This window comes from Copadichromis virginalis, linkage group LG3, assembly GCF_057382275.1.
Source record: "Copadichromis virginalis isolate Kocher_CV1m ecotype Utaka linkage group LG3, C_Virginalis_male_GT1.1, whole genome shotgun sequence".
Lineage (NCBI taxonomy): Eukaryota > Metazoa > Chordata > Actinopteri > Cichliformes > Cichlidae > Copadichromis > Copadichromis virginalis.
Genome location: NC_140620.1, coordinates 9840950 through 9865148, shown reverse-complemented (window position 1 = coordinate 9865148; position 24199 = coordinate 9840950). Strand labels below are relative to the sequence as shown.

At 43.2% G+C, this 24199-nt stretch overlaps 1 protein-coding gene across 1 annotated transcript; it reads right to left on the bottom strand.

Annotated features, from left to right (window-relative positions):
• Window positions 1–4691: 4691 nt before the first annotated feature.
• LOC146712660 (E3 ubiquitin-protein ligase TRIM21-like) lies at window positions 4692–23667 on the bottom strand. Its single transcript, XM_085452130.1, has 2 exons — window positions 23457–23667; window positions 4692–7537 (listed from the first exon to the last, which is right to left on the bottom strand). Exons 1-2 carry the CDS (start codon window positions 23493–23495, stop codon window positions 5858–5860), a joined length of 1719 nt encoding a protein of 572 aa, XP_085308256.1. The 5' UTR covers window positions 23496–23667; the 3' UTR covers window positions 4692–5857.
• Between the last annotated feature and the right edge of the window lie 532 nt (window positions 23668–24199).

Below are 24199 nucleotides of genomic sequence, written 5' to 3'. Positions count from 1 at the left end.
CCAGCAGGCCCAGCCACACTCCTCCATCAGCCAGCAGGCCACAGCCAGGCTCCACCATCAACCAGCAGGCCACAGCCAGGCTCCACCATCAGCCAGCAAGCCCAGCCACGCTCCTCCATCAGCCAGCAGGCCCAGCCACACTCCTCCATCAGCCAGCAGGCCACAGCCAGGCTCCACCATCAACCAGCAGGCCACAGCCAGGCTCCTCCATCAGCCAGCAGGCCACAGCCAGGCTCCTCCATCAGCCAGCAGGCCCAGCCACGCTCCTCCATCAGCCAGCAGGCCACAGCCAGGCTCCACCATCAACCAGCAGGCCCAGCCACGCTCCTCCATCAGCCAGCAGGCCACAGCCAGGCTCCACCATCAGCCAGCAGGCCACAGCCAGGCTCCACCATCAGCCAGCAGGCCTAGCCAGGCGGCATCATCAGCCAGCAGGCCACAGCCAGGCTCCACCATCAGCCAGCAGGCCTAGCCAGGCGCCATCATCAGAAATTCCGCTTCCGGGTCCCTCGTGGTGGCCGCCTCGTGCTCTCGCTTCAGTATGCCACCCAAGAAAGGCCCAACACCAGAGGAGGTTGAAGACATTAAAACCTCCCTCGGAGCGCTGTGCGGAGACGTGGCCGCAGTCAGGGCGCAGCAGGAGCTGCTTCTGGGGCTTCTGGAGGAGGTAAAACAGCTACGCCTCCAAAATGCCGAGAAGGACAGACGGATCATGGATCTCGAGCGGCGGGTGGATGACCTGGAGCAGTACACCCGTACGAACGACGTGGTAATCAGCGGTATTAAAATCAAGCCACGCTCGTACGCGCGCGCGGTGGCCGGGAACGTCGGGGAGCCCAGCGACGAGGAGACCCGCTCGGTGGAGCAACAGGTGGCGTCCTTCCTCCAAAGCAAGGGGATAGAGATGGACCTGGAGCACATAGAAGCATGTCACTCACTGCCCAGGAGGAGTGACAGACTGCCGGCCGTCGTTATGAGATTTGTCAATCGGAAGAACAAGGTCGCACTGCTGAAACAAGGACGCAAACTGAAAGGCACGGACGTTTTCATTAATGAGCATCTGACACGAAAAAACGCAGACATCGTGAGGAAGGCAAGGCAACTGAAGAAGAACGGTAAAATACAACATACATGGGTAACAAACTGTAAGATTTTCATTAAGCTAAACGGGACACCAGAAGAGGCAAAAGTACTGATAGTGAGGAACATGGAGGATCTGGACAAGTATAACTGACACCAATGTATCAATTACACCAGGAAATGACATGGACACGTTGAAATTAGTTCTTCAACAGAAAGTAATTGATCTAGATTGTGAATATAAGGAGCATAATATAATAGATCCAGAAATAGATTCTGAAAGTAACTTTCTCTCTTCTTTTGTTAAAAATTGTAATTATTTCACTCAGGAACAATATGAAAAAGAAATTAACCTAGACGGGAAGCTCTCATTAATTCACTTTAACAGCAGAAGTATGTACTCTAATTTTGATTTCATTAAGGACTATTTGCAACAATTTTCTCGCCCCTTTAGTGTTATAGCCATCACTGAAACTTGGTTCAATGTCGATAAAGGAATAGATTTTTGTTTGAATGGATATGATTTAAAATACATGAATAGATTAAATAAGGCGGGCGGCGGGGTTGCTATATATGTTCATAACTCTATAAAATATAATGTTGTAACAACTATGTCTATGGCTATTGATGGAATTTTGGAATGTTTGACTATTGAGATTATGAATGACAAAAAGAGAAATGTTATAATAAGTTGCATATATCGGACACCCAGTTCAAGTATTGACACTTTTAATGAATGGATAGAAAAAACGTTTGCTTCGGTGAACCAAAAATTACTATTTATCTGTGGTGATTTTAATATTGATTTGCTAAATCCAACAAGGTTAAAAGCCATTGATGACTTTACTGACACAATGTACAGCTTATCACTATATCCAACAATAACAAAGCCAAGCAGAATAACTTCACATAGCGCCACTATTATTGACAATATTTTTACTAATGTCATGGATTTCCAAATTAATAGTGGTCTGCTTGTCTGTGATATAACTGACCACTTACCAGTTTTTACTTTGTGTGACTGTGATTTAAAAAAAATAGATACCAAGATCATGATAGCAAAGCGAACAATAAATGAAGAAGCAATTCATGCCTTCAATTTCGATTTAGCACAACAAGATTGGAGTTCGGTGTATGAAGAGTCAGATGTGGACAAGGCTTATGATCATTTTCTAGATATTTTTACTATGTGGTACAATAAACATTGTCCTGTAAACGAACACATGACAAAGAAAAAAAAGATAAAAAGTCCTTGGCTCACAAAAGGAATTATTAATGCTTGCAAAAAGAAAAACAATCTGTATAAACAGTTTATCAAAGTAAAAACAAAAGAAGTGGAACAAAGATATAAAGCATATAGAAATAAATTGACTGATATTATAAGAACGAGCAAACAACTTTATTATAGAAGAAGATTATATGAAAATAAAAACAATATAAAAGGAACTTGGGATGTGTTAAACAACTTAATTAAACAAGGATCTTCTGGAACATCATATCCTGAATATTTTACTGATGCAAATGGTGAAAATCACAACATGAGTAATATTGTCGATGGGTTCAATAAATTCTTCATAAATGTTGGCCCTGAACTAGCAGCGGACATCCCGTGTCATAAAAATGAAAATATCAGTAATATAAAATCAAATCCCTTTTCACTGTTCCTCTCAGCTACAAATGAGCAAGAAGTAATAAATATCACATTAAAATGTAAAAGTAAGTCTTCAATGGATTATCATGACATAAATATGTCTGTAGTTAAACAGGTTATTCTGAATATTGCTAGTCCCTTAACATATATCTGTAATTTATCATTTCAGTCCGGTTGTTTTCCAAAAAAAATGAAAATTGCGAAAGTAATACCACTATATAAAAGTAATGACAAACACAGTTTTACCAATTATAGGCCTATTTCTCTACTGCCTCAATTCTCAAAAATTCTAGAAAAACTTTTTAATTCAAGATTAGAAAAATTCCTTGAAAAACATCAAATAATAAATGTTGGTCAGTATGGTTTCAGAACGCAAAGAACCACTTCAATGGCGATAATTGAGGCAGTAGAAGAAATTACTGATACACTGGATAAAAATAAATATGCAGTTGGTATTTTTGTTGACCTCAAAAAGGCCTTCGACACAATCAATCACTCAATTTTACTGGATAAATTGGAAAGATATGGTATTCAAGGGAAAGCTGGTAACTGGTTAAAAAGTTACCTAACGGGTCGGGAACAATATGTTAGCATAGGGCATTACCATTCAGAGAAACTTGGTATTACATGTGGTGTTCCCCAAGGGTCAGTGTTGGGACCAAAACTTTTCAATGTATACATAAATGATATTTTTGATGTTTCTCAAGTACTTAAACTCATACTGTTCGCAGATGACACCAACATATTTTTCAATAGCGATGATTATACTGATCTTGTAATGACTGTAAACAGGGAGCTAAAATTAATAAAAAAATGGATGGACATAAATAAATTATCATTAAATATAAATAAAACTAAAGTAATGTTTTTTGGTAATTTAAAATATAATATAGAATTACCAATTATCATTGAAGGCGTACCAATTGATAATGTGAGTGAAAACAAATTTTTGGGAGTCGTGATTGATAATAAAATTTCATGGAAACCCCACGTCAGACACATAAAAACCAAAATTTCCAGAAGCCTCGCAGTTTTGAACAAAGTGAAACAATTCCTTGATAAAGATGCACTTCGTACTCTGTACTGTACCCTGGTTCTTCCATATCTTACATATTGTGTGGAAGTGTGGGGAAATACATATAAAAATACAACTAATCCATTAGTCACAGTACAGAAACGAGCACTGCGTATTATTCACAAGGCTGGTTATCTAGATCATACTCATAAACTCTTTCTTCAGGCAAAGTTACTTAAATTCCAGGATCTGGTTAATTACAATACATCCATAATTTTGTATAAAGCTTTTACTAAACTTTTACCGGCAAATTTACAAACTAGATTTGAAATTCGAGAAAAGGTTTATAATGTGAGAGGCTTTGGAGAATTCAAATTACCCAGAACTCGAACAACCCGTAAAGGCTTTTGTGTGTCTGTATGTGGTGTGAAAATCTGGAACAGTCTGAGTTTACAATTGAAACAATGCAAAAATTCCAAAATATGTATGTACATATATGTACTTGTGTGTGTAGATATATATGTATGTATATGTATGTGTGTTTGTTACTTGTAGTTATTACTGCCTGTTACCTGTGGTAATGCAATTTATAATTTATATATTCTGTATTCAGTTATGAAGGCTCTAATTGTTGTTTGCGAGCTGCCGTTTAGAAGCTTGTATGTGCCCGGGGCTGTTGATGGGTCTGTATGCAATGATGGGCGTAGCTGCGGGAAGTTTATTGTTTTTTTTGTTGATGAGTGAGTATAGGGGTGGGATTTAATAAGTTTTCTTTGTCCCACTCCTTTTTCAGGCAATTTTTGTTTTTTGTTTTGTGTATTTTATGTTCAATATACGTATTTGTTGTGCCTGAAAATGAAAAAATAAATGAAATGAATGAATGAAATGAAAGATAAGGTGAGAAAATATAATAGATATATATAATCAATCAATAATGTGAAAATATCAGATAAAAGGGTTTTTTTGGTTATAAGGAATAAAGAGGTCAAAGGTCAAAACAAGAGTACTGTTAAGTTAAAATTAAAGGGTCAAAGGTCAGATTAAACAGGTTACACAGAAAGGATCGGCAAAACTTAAACAAGGATAAAGAAATAATACATTAAACAAGGAAATAAATTAAAAGTCTGAGTTAATGAGAAATTAAACGTTTAAATCAGGTTAAGAGTTAAATTTTAAGCTTTTCTTAGTTAAACTAAATAAAATAATCAGAATAAACGATTGGAGGAAAAAAGCAAAGATGTTGTGATCAAATAGTTTGTACGGCAGAAAGAAAAACATGTTTCAGTAGATTGTATGTTGGAAACCACAGTAGACACAGTAGACTCAAATCATTGTTACTGAGGAATTCTGCCTTAAACAGTAAAGTGTTCTTTAACAGTGTGTGTGTGTGTCTGCAGCTGTTCTTTGTGTTGTTGCTGCATCGTTGCCTCAGGGGGAAAGTTGTGTGTGTGTTATGCAGACTAGCAGAGACTGCAGCTGTCAGCAGCCACACACACTTTCTATTCTTCAAATCAAATCACAGTGAAACATGTTCACTGACAGCTCAGCTTCAGCATCGTCTTCATGCTGTGACTGCAGCCGTTCAACTCTGTTTGTCTTTAACCCAAATCATCACAACATGCAAATATAATCATCAAAATGATGTGACTGGAAGGATGCAGCAGTCTGTGCTCCACCTTTCTCCTCCACACCTGCAGGTGGAGAACATGGATGCATGAATCTCTACAGAGTTCTTTGAATATTATCCGTCTCATCAGTTTTCAGTGAACAAAACTCCTCACAGAGCCAAAATAAGCAGTTTGTATCCAACATAACTCAGCTGGACTCTGATGCTCCGTATAACAGCCACACATGAGTCTGGATTCACTCAAAGCATTGAACAAACTTTATTGGAAATGAAGCTTTTGGACATTTGTTCTCTGATATTTGCTCTTCAGCTCGAGTCTCCATCAGTGGGAACATTTCCTGATTCAACTTTTCTTCTGTTCAAATCAAACTCCATGAGAATCAAAGTGTGAATCAGAGTCCTGATGATCAGATTCTATAGAAACATGGAGACTGTAGAGGATTTACACTCAATATGTTCATTTGTTCCCTTCAAGAAAAATCAATCATTCATCCAATAAAATCAGTCGTTGATCAGTTTGATTGACAGGACAGATGATCAGAGGTGCAGAGTTTTTACCTCCATCATTCAAACAGGGACCGAAGTATGGGTGGAGTTTGTGAGTGAAGGAGCAGCCAGTAAAGGAGTAGATCAGAGCTGCAGCACCTACATCATAAAAGGAGACCAGACCCTCCTCATAATCCACAAACACCCCCACCTTCTCAGGACCAGGATGAAGACAGAGGGGGACTGAAGGGGAAGCACAAGCTTTGTACTCATTTCCATTTCTCAGCATCACAGTCCAGAAACCATCCTGAGGACTCGCTGTGATTCGTCCCTTCCTGTTGATCGACTCTGTGGCCACTCCTAAATCCCACTCAGTCTTTCCTTTAACCTGAACCTCAAAGTAAAATCTGCCTGAAGAGAAACTCTGCTCTCCTAAAACACAAACACAATTAGAAAATCTCTCTGGGTTGTCTGGAAGTTTCTTCCTCACATCACCACAGTACACTTGTTTTCCATCATCAGACAGGATGAGAGCAGGATGAGCTGTATCAGGATCCAGAGTCACATCCACCTCATGCTGCTGCACCCTCTGCAGCTCAGCCTCAAACAGCTTCTTCTTCATGGGTTTCCAGACTGTCTCCTCCAGCTGAGCCACAGCTCTCCCCACAGTCTCCTCATATGATGGTGGATGAACTCTGACCTCTGTCCAGTCCTTGTTGGGTGGAGCAGCTTTCAGGGAGGAGAAGCTTTGGAGGAGGTGGAGGTGGTCTTCAGAGCGTGAGAGCTGCTCCACCTCAGAGCTTCTCTCCATCAGCTCAGAGATTTCCTGTTCCAGATCTTTGATGAGACCTTCAGCCTGTTTCTCTGTAGCTTCCTGTTTGTCTTCGATCTCCTTCATGAGCTCCTTCAGGCGTCTCTCAACAGACTCCATCAGAGCCGTGAGGACCTGAACACCTTCTGCTTTCTGTCTGTCTGCAGCATCTTTACTCATCTTCACCGACTCTGTGATCTCCTGAATCTTCAGTCGTCTCTTCTGGATCATCTGCTGAATCTCAGCCTCTGTCTTCTCCAGCTCTGCCTTCTTTCCTTCATATTCTTCTCTCAGAGGAACAAACTCGTGGTTCTTGTGGTCTAAAACAGAGCAGAGCATGCAGACACATGTCTGGTCGGTCTTACAGAACAGCTCCAGGAGTTTATCGTGCTTCGTGCACATCCTGCCTTCCAGGTTCTCCACAGCATCAACCAGCTGATGTCTTTTCAGACCTTTCAGTGTCAGATGAGGCTCCAGGTGAGTCTGACAGTAGGAGGTCTGACACACCAGGCAGGACTTCAGGGCCTTCAGTCTGGTTCCAGTGCAGACGTCACAGGGAACTTCTCCTGGTTTGGCAGCTTGTTGCTCTGAGCTGCTGCTGCTGGCTTTCTGCTGAGCTTCACGTCTGAACTGAGCAACCATCTCAGAGAACAAAGTGTTGATCTTCAGCTGAGGTCGAGTGTAGAAAGTCTCTTTACACATGGGACACTGACAGATGACATTCATGTCCCAGTGCTGACTGATGCAGGTTTTGCAGAAGTTGTGTCCACATGGTGTAGAGACTGGATCAGTGAACACATCCAGACAGATGGAGCACAGAAACTGATCTTCAGATCGCAGATTGCTGGCAGCAGACATGTCTGCACTCTGAGGGAGAAAGAAGAGAAACATTTGATTCAAAATTCACTTTAAATTTCATTTTACAAAGAGAGAAACAAGCGTCAGTAGTCTGAGGAGCTTGGAGAGAAAAGCGTCTGGACTTCTTTAAGTTTCTTTTCATCACAGAAGCTTCTTCACCTCATCCTCAACACGGACCAAGGAATGAATACTGCACTTTTGGAAGAACTCCCCCCCCTGCAACCTCTTATCGTCAAAGGGACGGAGGTGGAGAGGGCAAACAGCCACAGATTCCTGGGACTGCAGGTTACATCAGACCTGAGCTGGACTCTCAACACTACAGCAACTGTGAAAAAAGCCCAGCAAAGGCTTTATTTCATTCGGCTGCTCAGGAAAGCTGGCATGAACCACCACCCTCTCACCCAGGCCTGCAGAGGACTGATAGACAGGATCCTCACCGCAGGCATCACTGTCTGGTATGGAAACACTACACAGACAGAGAGGAAGGCTCTGCAGAGTCAGAAAGTCTGCAGAGAGGATTATGGGAACAACACTTGCATCCATGGACCTGCACATACAAAGCTGCACATACAATCTCAGACACAACAGAGCGGACAGCAGCATCACACACAGAACACGATTCTTCAACAGCTTCTTCCCCACAACTGTCAGACTGACGGCAAACAAAAACACACTGAACACTTAAAATAACACAGCACTACTTAACCTCACTTTGAATGTATCATCGGTTCACTGACCATCGGGCAATACACTCACAACAGACTTGTGAAACAGATCTGTGGAACAAATGTGCAACACTGTGAGTGCGATAAGAGGTAGAGAACTACACACTCTCTGTACATTTTCTTCTTTTTCTTTGTATATAGAAAATAGTACGACTACCCTACTCCGGACTTCATTTCTATCCTTCTGCTTTTTTGTCTTTATATTGTTAAAGTGTGATTTGACTTGGAAAGCTCTGCACAAGTATTCCACTGTGCATGGACTGTTGGTCCTGTGTGCAAATGTCAAAATAAAACTCTTGAACCTTCAGTTGTCAGAGTAACTGGTGGAGACCCAGCAACACACTCAGACACAAACTGGTTCATCTGAAACACAAACTGAACAACGTCGTGTCTGCTGTACAGTGCAGCGTCCAGATGAACAGGATCAACAGGATGAACATCTTTTTAACAGTCGTTACAAAGATGTGAAGTTGTTTGGCTGACACAGACAAACAGTATCCCACATTCTTGATTTTTAGCTCACAAACACGTCTTATAAGGACTTATTGATCCTGAAATGTTGGAGGTTTTAGCTCTTTAAACAGTAAAGTTACAGGAGGATACAGATAATTATCAGGAAAATGTCCTCGGTTTGTTAAAATGATCCCGTCCGATAACACACGAGAACAATAAATGTATCATTTTCTGTTGTAACCCACAAACTGAACGGTCACACTCATCTTTCATGTTGTCACTAAAACATCACTCCTTCCACGTCTAGTTGGTCGTGATGGAGGCGGAGTCCGTTGGGTCCGCTTTCCCTGCCCAGCCGATGTTCCTGACGCAGGGAAACAGATCCTGTTGGGGATACCTACCTTGGCACAACACCTGCCATGGTCTTTGCACACTCACCACAGTAAATGCATCATGTTGTCAGCTTTACAGTATCATAGTCAGAGAAACTGGTCAGGCCGCTCTCTTCCAAATGTCTACACTTCACCCTTTTACTGTCAGTGGGCTCAGAGTCCATCTAATGTGGCTCATTATCTGATGCCGTCTGCAGACCAGTGTTAGACACTGAGAGGTTGATGGCTCCGTGTCAGAGCACCGGCCTTAACGAAAAAGTTATCAATCGTTCTTTTCATCTTGTCTCATTACCCACAGCTACATCCACTCCTATCACGCTGCTCACCTCTGCTGCGACGATTCAAACAGCCGGAAAGTAAATAATTTGGAGACGGTGCGTTTGTGTCACAGTGAACAGTGAAAACAGAGACTTTCTAAAACGATGATGCATGTTAGTCATGTGATGCAGGCATGTGACCAATTAAACAAAGATAGTGGAGAGCATTATACAGCAGCAGTTTTGACAGTCCTATTAAAGATGAATATCAGTCTGCACATGCTCCACAGAGCTTTTCTTCAAATTCTTTAATTCTCTCTCGCTTTTGCAACTTTGTACTTTTGTGTTACTCGCAGCAACAACTCCACCTCATTGTTAGTCCATTTTAAAACTCGGTGCTTTTCCTCCACCTTTTGCCGCGACGTTTCAAACAGCCGGAAAGTGAATAAGCAGCAGACAGAAATGAGACCGGTCGAATCGTCTTGCGTTTCACGCATGCGCAGGACTGGAACGTAAGCGTTTTCAGCCGTCTTAATGTGGACGCACAACTCTGTGAAAACGACTGAAAACACTAGTGTGGACGCGGAGCGCTGTTTTCAAATCTATCCGGGCGAGTGTGGACGTAGCCTAAGTGGCACCATGGAGAAATGAGGTGGCGCTCTAGACCCTGATGAAGTGAACAGAGTGAAGATTTGTGTAGAAGCAGGAAGTGTGATCAGCTGCACTCACCACTGTTGCTGAGAGGAACCTGATGGACTCCAGTGAATCTTCTTTTAGAGACAAACAGGACTCGACTGCAGCTCTGCTGCTGCTCTCTCACACTTTCACTTCTGCAAAATGACGTTGAGCTTCTTGTTTTTCAGGTGTTGCTCCGCCTCTTCCTGCCTCTCCCTTTACAGGAATCAGCCGGTCTGTACTCAGTGACTGTGTGCAGCGGGTGGGAGGTACATACAGTCTGTACTGAAGTAGAAGTACTACTGTTAAAAATACAGCAAGTACTAATTCAACTTCTTTACTCAAGTAAAAGTAAAAAGTACTGGCTGTGAAATGAGAGTAAAAAGAGCTGATTGAAGAACATTTCTAACACTTGTTCCATTGGCAGATTTTTTTCACTTATTTCAAGCTAAAATATTTATTAGAATTCAAATTTAGACAGAAACAAAGTGAATAATATTATTTTATTATCACGTTGATGCAGCACATGGTTCAGTTAGCTTTGTATAAACAAGTTAAAACTCTCTATTTTTTCTCTGGTTTCAAGATTCACTGTCTTAAAAAAAGTTCATATCCGGTGGCAGACGCCCTCAGACATCAGTGCGTTGGTGGTTCTTTGTGTCTGGGGATGGGCGTCCAGGTACACGCCGGCTCACTCCTTGGTGGCTGCTTATCGGGGCCTGGAGCCTGGGGCTCGCTCGGGCCACTTCGGAGGTGGGGTGCAACCGACCTCTCGGCCTGGGGCTCGGTCACTCAGGCACAGCTGGCTGCCGGCGGAGCTCACGGGCGCGTCACTGCACCCCCCCCTGGCTTCTGCTCCGCGGCTGCTGAGTGAGCCCTCATCTGGGACTCTCCTCAGCTCTTTCTGGGACAGTGGCGCGGCTGCCCCTCTGTGGGTCTTCCTTGGTCTCTTGTGTTTTGGGGGCCTCTGGATGTCTGGAGTTTTGATCTCCTCCATACCTGCTTCATGCCCTGGAGGACGGGGCTGTGGCCCCCCCACACCCTCTAGCAGATCATTACATGAAGGAACCTTTTAAAAACAAGCGCGTCCATGCTCACAGGTGTACACACGGGTGATCACACCCACAAACTACACCCTTTTTGGCTCCTACCTCAAAGCACACTGTGTGCTGTTGATCTTACAATAATGTTTAATATTTAGTATTTACTGTTATAGTCACATAGATCATCGTGATGTTGTTTATGCGATTGCTCTAGTCTTCCTCTGCTTGTTTTCTTTTTTCTTTCTCAACAGGTGATCCAGGGAAAGGAAAAAGAGAAAAAAAAGGTGATGAAGCAGATTTTCATCGTGTTTTCTCTCTCTCTCTCTTCTCCTTTTTCTTTCTCTCTCCTTCTGTTAACTTTCTTCTGAACTTTTCTTCTTGTTTTTCTTTCCCGTCCCCGAGTCCAGTCTGGCCTGATTACAATAACTTATAAAAATAACTAATAAAGATCAAATAAACTATGACAATCAAGTGGACCAGTATTGCAAAAGGCCCACTTGGGAAAGTAAATCTGTTGGGCATTTGTCTTGGCCTTCAGACATAATTCTGATTGCTACAGTGCCAGACAGGACACACACACACACACACACACACACAAAGAAAAAGATAGACCTGAAAAGCTCAATTGAAGGCCGGACAGCCCTGATGCCAAAGGATCCCAAGAAGCAAGTGGTCTCACCCGAATACCTCGGTACCTCATACTGAATCTTGTCCATGCCCGCTATGACTCCCCACACCCACTATCAGATCGTTACACGGAAAAACCTTTTGAATACAAGTGCACACAGGTGTGCGTCAAGATGAACCGAATCAACCTTTTGGGACTGCAGGGAGGGCACTGGCTGCCTCGAGAGCGAAATGCCATGACCTGTTATTGGAGATACAACATCAGGAAATCTTTATATGGTTTTAACCTGCTGTGCCCAGAAAATGGCACAGCTCATGGTGTGTTTGAAAAGCTGGGAAATCTAATATTGGATGCACTTAAGCTGCAACTGGGAACCAGCAAAGTAACACATTCACATTTAATGAAGTTTGGTGTGAGTGAGCAAGTATTTCACTGAGGCAATTCAGTTCAGGGGGATGTGTAGGCTGGGATATCATCCACGTAGGCTTCTAGTTGAACAGCGTTGACCAGCCTCATCAGGAATGTTGCTCGTTCACGTCTGCTAAATTTTTAAATCCAAAACTTCAATTATATTGTACGAAATGGTCAGGTGTGACAAAAGCATGTATGCATGATTACAGTTTTTACTGCCACGAGGACTGGACCGGATTCTGGACCGGAGTTTTTCCCATTTTGTGGATAAGCTGTCGGTCCACCGTTTACCTCAGCTGTCAATGCTGGAGCTGAGAAATGTCCACTTTTATTTACTCTCAAACAGGGTGTAAAACTTTGTGCAAGTTAATAAAGCTCACTGCTGACCGAGGACAGCCATGCTGAGGTGAGCTGTCGACGATATGCTAAACTGTTGGTTAGCGTTGGTATTAGCCTCTGTTAGCCTCTGCTAGCTGCAAACAGCAGCTAACAGAGGCTTTTCCACTTTCCTTGAAGTGGATCCTTCATCATTTGTTTGTATTCATGTGTTTTTGGCAGTTCTAGTAAATTGTAAACTCAGTCAAGAAAATCTGGATAAATGACAGATTTGTGTATGAAATGTTTTTAAGTATAGTTTTTAAAGTACTTCATCTGCAAACAGACTGTTTTTCAATGAGGCCGAATACTTTTCTTATGTTGAAAGCTGATAGAGGACAGGGTTTGATGGATATCTGTGAGAGATTAGAGATTCAGAACAGAAACGCTAAGGCTGCTAGTGTTTGTCTTTATACCATTTTTCTTGTATCCACTGATATGAGCTAATAAATGTACGGTCTGCACATTTCTTCTGTGTGTGATGATGATTTATTTGTATAAAGAAAAAACTAGCTGTCACAACACAAATCAGTCAAATGTCTGATGTTCTACATATGTATATGTGTTACAGTGCTGCATTTCTGTCCTGACCTTTGACCCCATGCTCAGACTAAAGGTTCACACAGGCTGGTGTGTAAAAACAGCTAACAATGCATTTCTGTGTAAAGCATCATTTGTAGTAAACATTTAATGCCTGTTTCAGTTTTACACAACCTGATGGAAAAGAGAAGGAGAGCAAAGGTCAGTGAAGGGAACGACTGTAGTGCAAATACAGGTGATGTCAGTGAGGATGTGACCCTGCTGCCCTCTCCTAAACAGAGGAGACATTGTTACCCCAATACTGTCAGGCCAACATCAGCAATAAAACAGGGAAGATGTGGGGTTGATGCGCACTAATGTTAAAGAAGATTGTGTCACAGGGTTTTAGAGAAGCATTACATGTTAACTACAGTAGCTCCATAATGAATGAGTAACACGGGAAAAAGCTGTCCTGTAAAATTCAAACAAATCAAACAGTTGGAGCTGTTTAGTAAAGGAGCCGCCTACTAATATCATGTAAAAATGTGTAAGAATTCAAGAAAATTACCGTATTTCCTGGACTACAAAGCGCACCTGAATATTAGCCGCACAAGCTAAAATCAGGGGAAAATCCTGTTTTGTACATACATTACCGCACGTGACTAAAAGCCGCAGGTGTTTCAATGTTGACTTATCATATGTAAGAGAATATGCACAAAGTGAATTGTCAGGAAAGAGATGGCTGTTTGGAGACACACCCCTTTTATTAATATTTTGAAAAACAAGTTATGGGTACATATTTGCATAACTTTTTAGGTATACGTACAAGTAGCGGTAATTACAAGTACGAAACATGTACTGTGCTTCATAAATGGGTAACAAATGTAGTACATAACAATAACCTACAGCACACCAGAAAAATAGCTTCGGACTACTGTTATGTATGAACCAAGAATTATTGTGTGCTATGCAAGCCATCGCCAGTAGGGGGCACCACGCCCAGTTATGTGTGTGTGTTACTTCTGTGTTATCCCAATAAAGAAGAAGTCAACTTGTAAACAAACTATTGTGTGTGCAGTCTGACTCGGCATAAGCTCTAATAGTGTATTGACACTACAGTGGAAATATAACAACTACCTTTTAGGCTCAGGTGCAGCGACACGGCTTTAACAAGAAGAAAAGTCAGTCATTCACCATCTTTCTCTTCTTCCTGCGCACTAAAACCACCAAAGTCCTCTTCTCCAGTGTCGGATACGAACAGGCTCAGGGTGGCTTCGTCATCCACTCTCAGCTTCTTTCCTTCGTTGTCACTTTCAAAACCAAAGAAATCCTCGTTGTCAGTGTCAGAGTCGAACACCCTCTGAAGGGCCGTGGCGGTGTCCTCCTCTCCATCATGCAGCAGTCCAGCCCTTCGAAATCCGTTGGTGATCGTGGATGTTTTCACACTTTTCCACGCTGTCAGATTCCACCGGTGGAGTTGAGCATAACTTGCTTCTCGCAAGTTTATCGCCGCTCATCATCCACGCCTCCTGCTGAACGCGAGGAGGAGGAGGAAGGAGGAGGAAGGAGGAGGAGGATGGGAGATATGAGTGGTGATGGTGGTTGTTGTTGCTCTTTCTGTTGTTGCAACAGAGATTGGTGTCACAGAACCTGCAGGAGAGATGAGGAAGCAATAAATGTATAATTTGGGGGGTCAGCGGGGGAGCTGGCCCCAGGGAGGGGTCACCTGCCCCTCCCTTCCTTCCCTCCCCATCTCCAGCTGCCTCCCTCCTCCCGCTCCACCACAACCACCCACACATTCAGGGCCCTATGAGTAGGGGTATGTCACCAGGATGCAGAGGAGGCAACCCCCCCTCTGTCCCCTTCTGGCTGCCTCTGCCTCAATTTTATCCCACAACTTAGACATTCACATTACTCACACCCTCATTACACATACAGATAGGATCTTGGGGGTGGGCACGCTACACGGAGTCCAAGTTACCATCAGGGTGTACACCCCACCCCTGGCATCGTTGCCCACCTCTCAATGTTAAATACATGTAGACATTGAGGGCTAACAGGAGGGACTATGCGCTTACCTGCTGCTCTCTGGCAGGTAGCTCCATGCCCTCCTGGGTTTTAATTGCACCTTAGAACACACATGCATCAACACTACAATGAGCGGGTGGAGGGAGGTTTGGAGTCTTCTCTCACCCCCGTTCTCTGCGGCCTGCTGGAGCGGGGGGGCTAGGAGGAGTTGGCCGTCCGGCTGCGGTCTGGAGTGTGGGGCCTCCCTGCTGCTGCGGAGTCGGGGCGGTCTGCCTCCCCCCACCGCAGGGAAAAGGGTAACACCACCTGGGTCTGGGTGCAGTTCCCCCCTCCAGGGGCAAGGGTACCTAGACCCGGTTCGTAGAGTACGCTTGGGGAGTGTGATCGTGTATACAGCGTCTCTTTATATTTGTCTCCACGTCGGTTGAGTGTGAAGTGCACATGAGAGCATGAGGGTGGGAATGGATGTTTGTGTCTGTGTGTGCCTGTATGTCTGTGTCTATATGTCAGGTTGGGTATCAGGCGCCACCTCTCTGGGGACATCTCGGGCCTTCCAAGGTTTGGAGGCCTATCTCCACCCACCACCACTTCCCCTGCCGGTGGCGGACTCCCTCAGGTGTCGGTGCATTGGTGGTTCTTTGTATCTGGGGGTGGGCGTCCGGGTACACACCGGCTCACTCCTTGGCGGCCGCTTATTGGGGCTCGCTCGGGCCATTTCGGAGGTGGGGTGCCCCCGGCCTCTCGGCCTGTGGCTCGGTCACTCAGGCACAGCTGGCTGCCGGCGGAGCTCACGGGCGGGTCACTGCAACTCCCCCTGGCTTCTGCTCCGCGGCTGCTGAATGAGCCCTCATCTGGGACTCTCCTTAGCTCTTACTGGGACAGTGGCGCAGCTGCCCCTCTGTGGGTCTTCCTTGGTCTCTTGTGTTCTGGGGGCCTCTGGATGTCTGGAGTTTTGATCTCCTCCATACCTGCTTGATACCATAAAGGACGGGGCTGTGGCTCCCCACACTCCCTAGCAGATCATTACATGGAGAAACCTTCCCCCCCTTCTCACCGTCTCTTCTCCCCTTTGGATTTCTTTCTTTCTCTCCCTCTCTTTCTTTCATTCTTTCTCCCTGTCCTATCCCACAGCCATGTCTGTCCCGTTTGCAACTGATAATAAAATAAATTCATAATTATAATAAAGGTCAACCAAATGGACCAATATGGCAAGGCCATGATGATCCACTTGGTAAAAAAAGAAAAAAAAAAAAAAAGGAGAGATGAGGAAGCTGGTTCAGTCAGTTTATCATCAGCTCAGCAGATTGGCTTTAAACAGGAAGTGATGTCAGTGTTCTGACCTCTGACCCTCAGAAAGCTCTGAGGAGATGATCCAAACTCATCAGTAGAACACCAGTAGAGACCTTCATCAGACTGCTGCACGTTAATGGTGATGTTTTTCTCTGATTTAGGTCCAACAGGACGTCCATTAAAGTAGAAATAAGCTGCGGCTGTGCCACCAATTTTCTTCTTACAGCGTAGTGTGACATCACTTCCTGTCCTCACAGGAAGTGCAGGGATCTGCAGGATCACATGTTTATCTGAGGAAAAGACCCACAGAGTGATGTAGAGGTGGTATAACAGTGTGCTGTTAGTCTGATGAAATGAATGACTTCATTACCTGATACAGTGATGTTGACTTCTTCACTCTTCTCTCCAGCTTCACCTTCACACCAGTAAACTCCACTGATTGGCTCGAACTCATCAAACAAACAGGATGAACCATTGAACCTCCCGAAGCCCCGCCCACCTGCTCCACATGACTCAGTCCCACTTCCTGTGTCCCTCTTCACCGTCCATCCATCAGAGCCCAGCTGACCGTCACATGTCAGAGACACTGAGGCTGCTGTGAAGAACTGCTGAAGGTTTGGACTGACGCTCAGAGAGACTGGAGGACAGACGGACAGTTTCTATCAGTGTTTACACTCAGTGTTTGTCCTGGACCATGGTGCACTTCATCTACTCACCTGCACAAACAGTCAGTGCAGACAGCAGCAGCACACACACACCTGCAACAGGTCAGAGGTCATTTAGAGACACTCTGATGTTATAGTCACATAGTTTTTTCTTTCAGGAAACTTTCTAATTTCCTGAAGTCTCTGCATCATCGAGCTTTTCAAGTTGAGGATGAAAGGAGCTTCATTGTTTCTTTTATTTTAACACACACTCGACCATCTTTATGAAAGGAGGGTACCATCACAGGTCATCAAGCACCGCTCATGAAAACAAACCATCAGCATGGCTGACATGTGTCACCTCATGTAAATGAGGATTTGATGTTTATGCATTATTAATGCAGGCTTACATTTTACGTGCTTATTTAGAGTTTGGTGCCTAAACTGACCCAAACAGTTACTTTGGCAACATTTAGATCTGAAAACAGATCAGTGAAGCTCCAGAGTCCTGAGAGACACAGGAAGATTATTGACTCTGTCCACACATTGGAAAATTAGTTCGTAATAAAGGAAATATCGTCTACACACAGAGCCAATCAGAACGCAGCAGCTGTGGTTTCCTGTTTCATGAATAAGGTCGTCTGCCTTCATGTTCAGTCGTCATGTTACACACACTAACTGAAGCTTCACTGACTCAGTCGACATGCTCGACTTTCATTAGATTCAGTTCTGAGCATTCAGCAGGTTTTGGATGTTAATGAGACAAATTTGAATCATAGTAAAAACAAACTTTCATTACTATAAACCAGCAAGTTTGAAACTGTTTTCTTCACTGACTCTTTGTGTGTTCGAGTTAAAACGTGATGCTCGTACATAAATATCATCTTGTTTTGTTTCCTGTCCAGCTGACCAGCTTTAAGGTGGAACCAAATAAAGAAAGAAGCAGAGCGAAGTCTTCCTAAACGAAGCAAACCAGCAGATCTACACAGATTTGATTTCAGTGGAAGTTTCAGCTCAGTCAGTGGGAGCTGACGATGTGTTCTCCTTTACAGAGTGTGGAAGTACAGTAAATGAATGGATGAATATGAGTGTTTGACTCACCGAGGAGCAGAGACACACATGAAGTCTTCATGTTGTGGAGACGACGACTGACAGCAGCTTCAGCTTCACCACTTCCCTGTTAGCACCAGCAGCTTCGTCACAGTGAGGCCGAGCCGCTGCTCCAATGAACTCAAAGAGAAACTCAAAGCAAATATTTTTATCTATCGGGGCCTTTTTATTCATGATTTACACACTTCAAATCTGCCACATATATTGGAAATATAATATTAGCCTTCATTTTTATGCAGACGACACTCAGCTGTGTATTTCTTACAAACATAATTCCACCCATCTCCTGCTGCGACTGCCTCATGGAAGTTAAATCATTGTTGTCCTTAAACTTTCTCAAACTAAACATTGATAAAACTGAAGCTCTTGGTTACGACTGTAATCTGTCATATGTGTCATCCTCTGCAGTATTTTGTCATATCAGTTTCATATTAATCACTCAAGCTGCCTCGTTCCACTTAAGCAGTACAGTCGTCTCTGTCCTTTGGGGACATGAGCTGCAGAGCCACAGCTGGCAGGACCTGGATGTGCTGTGCAGCCTTTGTTTCTCCTTTTTAATCGCATCATAATTATTACATTTTTACAGTCATTACAGAATTTCACCTTTCAAGTACGTTTCATGACAAACACTCATACACAGACACTCACGAACACACTCTGTAAAAATGTATATTTGTTTGAGTTTTGTCTGTTTTGTCTTTCAGGCGTTGTGTATGATTTAAGTGTGCTTTGTTTTGTTGGAGTGGGCCTTTTTTTCCCTTTAACCCCTGTCCACTCCAGCACAATATTCAGATACCAATAAGAATATTAAATAAATCAAAGATAACGAAGCATTCAGATTCTGCTGTCTCCAAAAACAGAACTTCCCATCTCAGAGTAAAATGCTGAAAAACTAGTTGATGCATTTATTACTGCTGGGCCCCTCCTGAAAATCACTGGCTGTACCCAAAGAGATAATTAAGTGTGCCCCCTCTCTTCCTGATATAAACAGGAAAGTTCCTGATCGATGCAGATCTGTCTGTTCATTAAATCTGTGTTAAATCACAGCTGCTGAAATTACAGCAGGAGTTCAGAGTATTGATCAGATTGAAATGAAGGAAGCAGCTCCATCGTAGACGACCTTTGTCAGAGTTCAAGCTGCAGAGACTCAAACCAGCAGCAGTTTGATCTCTTCAGTTCCTCCTCCTGGTTTCTCTGGAGGAACTGGAAACAGGACGCCTTCCTCACTTGCTGCCATCATGACTCCATTGATTGGATTAAATGTGAGTGAATGAAGAAAGGAGGAAGCTGATGACTGTAAATGTTCCCACGGTGAGACCGACACAGTGAAACGTGTCCACAGGAGCTCTGCAGGTCTGTCCTCAGCTTCCTGTTTACACAGAGAAACTCGTCGTTTCTTTCACTTTTTAATTTCTTCTGTGGCGTCTGTGGTTCCTCCACCTTCTGTAAAAATGGGACAGTCATGCACGTTGGTCACTGCGCTGAAGGAATCAAAGACAGAAACAAGCCGCTGTGTGACCGAACATCTGGGATTCATTTTCATCTCACTGTGAACTTGGAGTTCCCATCAAACCTTGTCTGCTGAACTCAATTCAAACTATTATTTTTTTATTGATAACACTGAAGAACAATGTGAAACAATATGATTCAGCAAAGCTTCAGGTTCAGTATCTGCTGACATGCACTCTCTGGACTCCACATCATTCAAACATCTGTTAAACTAAAGGTAAACAGATAAAACACTTCATGGTCACAACAAGGGAGCTCTGTCACACAAAGATTTCAGCTTCTCTCATCAGCTAACCACACGAGCAGCACCTGTTCTGATGTGGGTGAAAATAAACACTCGACTCTGGGAACTACAAACTCAGGTGACTTCACCATGTACATGCTTTTACATCTGACTGCTGCCCCAACACAGTGAACTGAAACATCCTCGTCAATCAAAGTGAGTCTTCCTCAGCTCCTTTCTACTACGAGGTGTAATTCTTGAACAAATTCTTCTCTCTCTTCATCGTCTCTTTCACAGAGTCTTTATTGCCTAACCCCTGTTTTTATGTGTATAACCCCAAACTTACATGCCAGCGAAACATCGGTGGCTTGTGCTTTCATGTTCCACGCTTATGTTATTGTTTAGCTTCACCTCTGCCTTTTAATTTCAGATGTTTTTATCAGCCTTGTTAGACGGCTCCCCTTTTGTTTATCTTCTATGTTCATTCGTGTCAGGATTTTGGGTCCACTCCTCAAATTCATAGTGTGCTGCTGCATGCTGTGACAAAATCTCCCCAAATCATTTTCACACTGGAGTTCAATCAGACAGTTCGTGCTGCAGCGTGTCATGCACACTAATCTTCCACATCATGCACCAATCACATCCTTCCATTTCAGCGTTCTGATTGAGCTGCAGGATTGGTGCCATGGTTTTCTCTGACACTGACCCATTTTTACAAACTGCGACTCGAGCAGTGAGACCACAGTAAGGTTCAGACGTGAAACCAGTAACATGTTTTACTGTCAGACAGGAAACTAAAGAAAGTTTATGTTTCATAAAGCTTGAAGCCGTTGAGTCACAGTTCCTCTTTGTTTTGATGCATTTGAGGAAAACATAAGTCAATGTTTCCACGACCACAGTTTACTCCAATTCTTAAAAACCACAGGGACCCTGTGCAAACACAGACTGAATGATGTGCAAATCTCACAAACCTGTATTTTATCATGAGATAAGAAATAAGCTGAGATAAGAAAACCACAAAGAAGAGGCTGATTCTGGAGCATGCTCACATGTGGTTCTTCTTTGCATTATAGATCTTCAACCTGCATTTGTGGAAGGCAGGTGAACAATGCTCACAGAAACAGTTTCAGGAAGTGTACCTCCACCTGTTTGTCTTTGGGACCACCTGCTTTTTCTCCATTTGTGCATTCAATCCCTTTACTGTGTTCTATTTATTAAAATATGGTTTTATAAGATACACAAATCATTGCATTCTGGCTTTATTTATACAACATCACAAAAGATGTATTAACCTAAGTGTATCTCTAGTTTTCCTGCTTTTATCCCTCATTTCCGTACCTGTAGTGTTTGTCCTCAGGGTGGAGTAAACCATTTCTGGTTGGATGACTGGCATCTTATTGGATGCCTCTCTACTGGTGACCTCAGAGTAGGTGACATCATTTGAAGGAGCCTCATTGTGGACTAGGCAGAGCCACGAAGGCAGCATGAGAGTGATAAGACCAAGAATCACTGATCCCATACAACACATACATACATGTATACTGCTTCACTTACAAGTGCTCAGTTGGGTCAGACAGACTCTATACCTGTGTGTTTCTTCCAAAGGAGCCGGACCAGAACCAGAACCAGAGACGCAAGAACCAGAGAAACCACAGCAGCTACGACTGGGATGATGAAGGGCTGGAGAGGAGGAAGAGAAGGTGGATGGGAGACATCAGTGTATGTTGTTGTTGTTGTTGTTGTTGTTGTTGTGGGAGGAAGAGGACCTGCAGGAGAGATAATGACGCTGATTCAGTTAATTTATCATCAGCTCAGCAGACGGGAAGTGATGTCAGTGTTCTGACCTCTGACCCTCAGAACGCTCTGAGGAGATGATCCAAACTCATCAGTAGAACACCAGTAGAGACCTTCATCAGACTGCTGAACGTTAATGGTGATGAGTTTCTCTGATGTAGGTCCAACAGGACGTCCATTAAAGTAGAAATAGGCTGTGACTGTGCCACCAGTTTTGTATTTACAGCGTAGACTGACATCACTTCCTGTCCTCACAGGAAGTGCAGGGATCTCCAGGATCACATGTTTATCTGAAGAAAAAACCCACAGAGTGATGTAGAGGTGGTATAACAGTGTGCTGTTAGTCTGATGAAATGAATGACTTCATTACCTGATACAGTGATGTTGACTTCTTCACTCTTCTCTCCAGCTTCACCTTCACACCAGTAAACTCCACTGACTGGCTTGAACTCATCAAAAACACAGGATGGACCATTTATCCTCCCGAAGCCCCGCCCACCTGCTCCACATGACTCAGTCCCACTTCCTGTGTCCCTCTTCACCGTCAATCCATCAGAGCCCAGCTGACCGTCACATGTCAGAGACACTGAGGCTGCTGTGAAGAACTGCTGAAGGTTTGGACTGACGCTCAGAGAGACTGGAGGACAGACGGACAGTTTCTATCAGTGTTTACACTCAGTGTTTGTCCTGGACCATGGTGCACTTCATCTACTCACCTGCACAAACAGTCAGTGCAGACAGCAGCAGCACACACACACCTGCAACAGGTCAGAGGTCACTGAAGGTCAGAGGATATTAAAGGTCAGAGGTCACTGAAGGTCAGAGGGCAGGGAATTGTAATCTGTTCCAGTTAAAACTGCTGGGGTTGACCTGCTTGTTTTGCAGGCCCTAATTCTTTTGTATTGATACGTCTGCAGGTTTCTAAGTAGTTGTTCAGTAAGTAAAAAACTACAGATTCTACTAATCACAACATTAAACCCAACATTAGCAGGTTCCCATAGCCAGTGCTGGCAAAGGTAGGTTAGGCCCAATCAGCTCTTACTGGCTAAGTAAAACAGAGACATTTAAAAAAGCAATCAGAGTTAATGAACCATCAAACCACCGAGATCACTGGATTAAAGTTAGGCGACTTTGGCAATATCAGCTGCTGAGTGAGCAACCTGAAAAATCTGTTTAGTAAACATTACAGTCGTTTGAGTCCCGCTCGTCTAAATCGCCATCAGAAAATTAACAAAGCATTCAGAAAATGAGGAAAATCCGACGTTAATTCTGAAAAACCAACTATCTTCAGTCATTTAGTTAGACTCAGTCAATCTGGTCTGAACAGAGGAAGTGATGATTACAACAGGCAGATAAGGAGAACATGTGGTACATGCAGCTAGGAGCCGTGGTTTCCTGAATAAAGGTTAATGTTTGATGAAAACAGGTCACTTTCCTCTCTTACAGACACGACATGAAGCTTCAGCTCTGTGAGTCAGTCCAGATTACAGGACAGAGAAACGCAGAGTTAAACTTCTAAATTTTAAAGAGTTTATGCAGTTGAAACAGTTTTCTGTCATTTGCTGTATCTTCATGCACTCGAGTTAAATATGAGGTGCTTACAGGAAATACACTACTTGATTTGTGTCGAAACACACAAACAAATATCAGATACAACCAGCCTTAGATAAACAAAAGAAGTAGTGATCACTTCTTCTCATCAAGGAAACAAAACCAACAGATCTGAACAGATTTCATGTGAGAGAAACTATCAGCGAGAGCTTCCAGCTGCTGAAAATAGGCTCTTTACCTTTGACCTTTAGTGTGTGTTGGAGCTGTGATAAAGAATTGAAGAAGGGAGGGTTTGACTCACCGAGGAGCAGAGCGACAGATGAAGTCCACATGTTGTCATGTTGGAGACCGACAGCAGAGTGATACCTTCAGCTTCACCACTTCCCTGTTAACATCATCAGCTCGTCACGCTGCTGCTTCTCCACAAGGACGAGCTGTTTCTAATACACTCGTCTTCATCAGAATCAGAGAAACTTTATTGATCTCAGAGGGAAACTGAGTTATCATAGCAGCAAATATACAAGAAACAACACATAAAATCAGTGTAGAAACAGAGATATGATAACAAAACTATTAAGATAAACAGATGAATACAGAGACATGGGACTAAATATAAATATACATATGAACGTGAAAAGACAAGCATACAGTCCTGAGTGGACATAAATTATATGTGCAGTTTGCTAATACTGCAGTTTATGCAGTCTATGAACAGCTCAATGCTCCTTCTGAGAACAGGAAATAACAAAGAGAATACAACTTTATTTATATAGCACATTTAAAACCAGCAGTACCCCAAAGTGTTTTACAGTAATACGATCATTTATAGGAGGGAAACATTAAAAGCCAATAAATACACCAACAGGTGGAGCGCACTAATTTGCTGCAGTGCAGTGAAAATATGTAAAAGAAAATACAAACACAACTCGACTAGGAGATTATTTAACAATAAAATAAAATAATTAAAACTACATAAAAGAACATTTACAGGATACAGACAATAACTAGGGAAGGCTAGATTGAGTAAATCTTTTTATTAAATTA

Bases quoted from the DNA above. Each gene is read 5' to 3' on its own strand.
- LOC146712660 (XM_085452130.1), bottom strand. From the start codon at position 23,495: ATGACAACATGTGGACTTCATCTGTCGCTCTGCTCCTCG. The intron at 7,538-23,456 runs GTGAGTCAAACC...TTTCTCCCTCAG, and splicing joins ATCTGTCGCTCTGCTCCTCG to AGTGCAGACATGTCTGCTGC.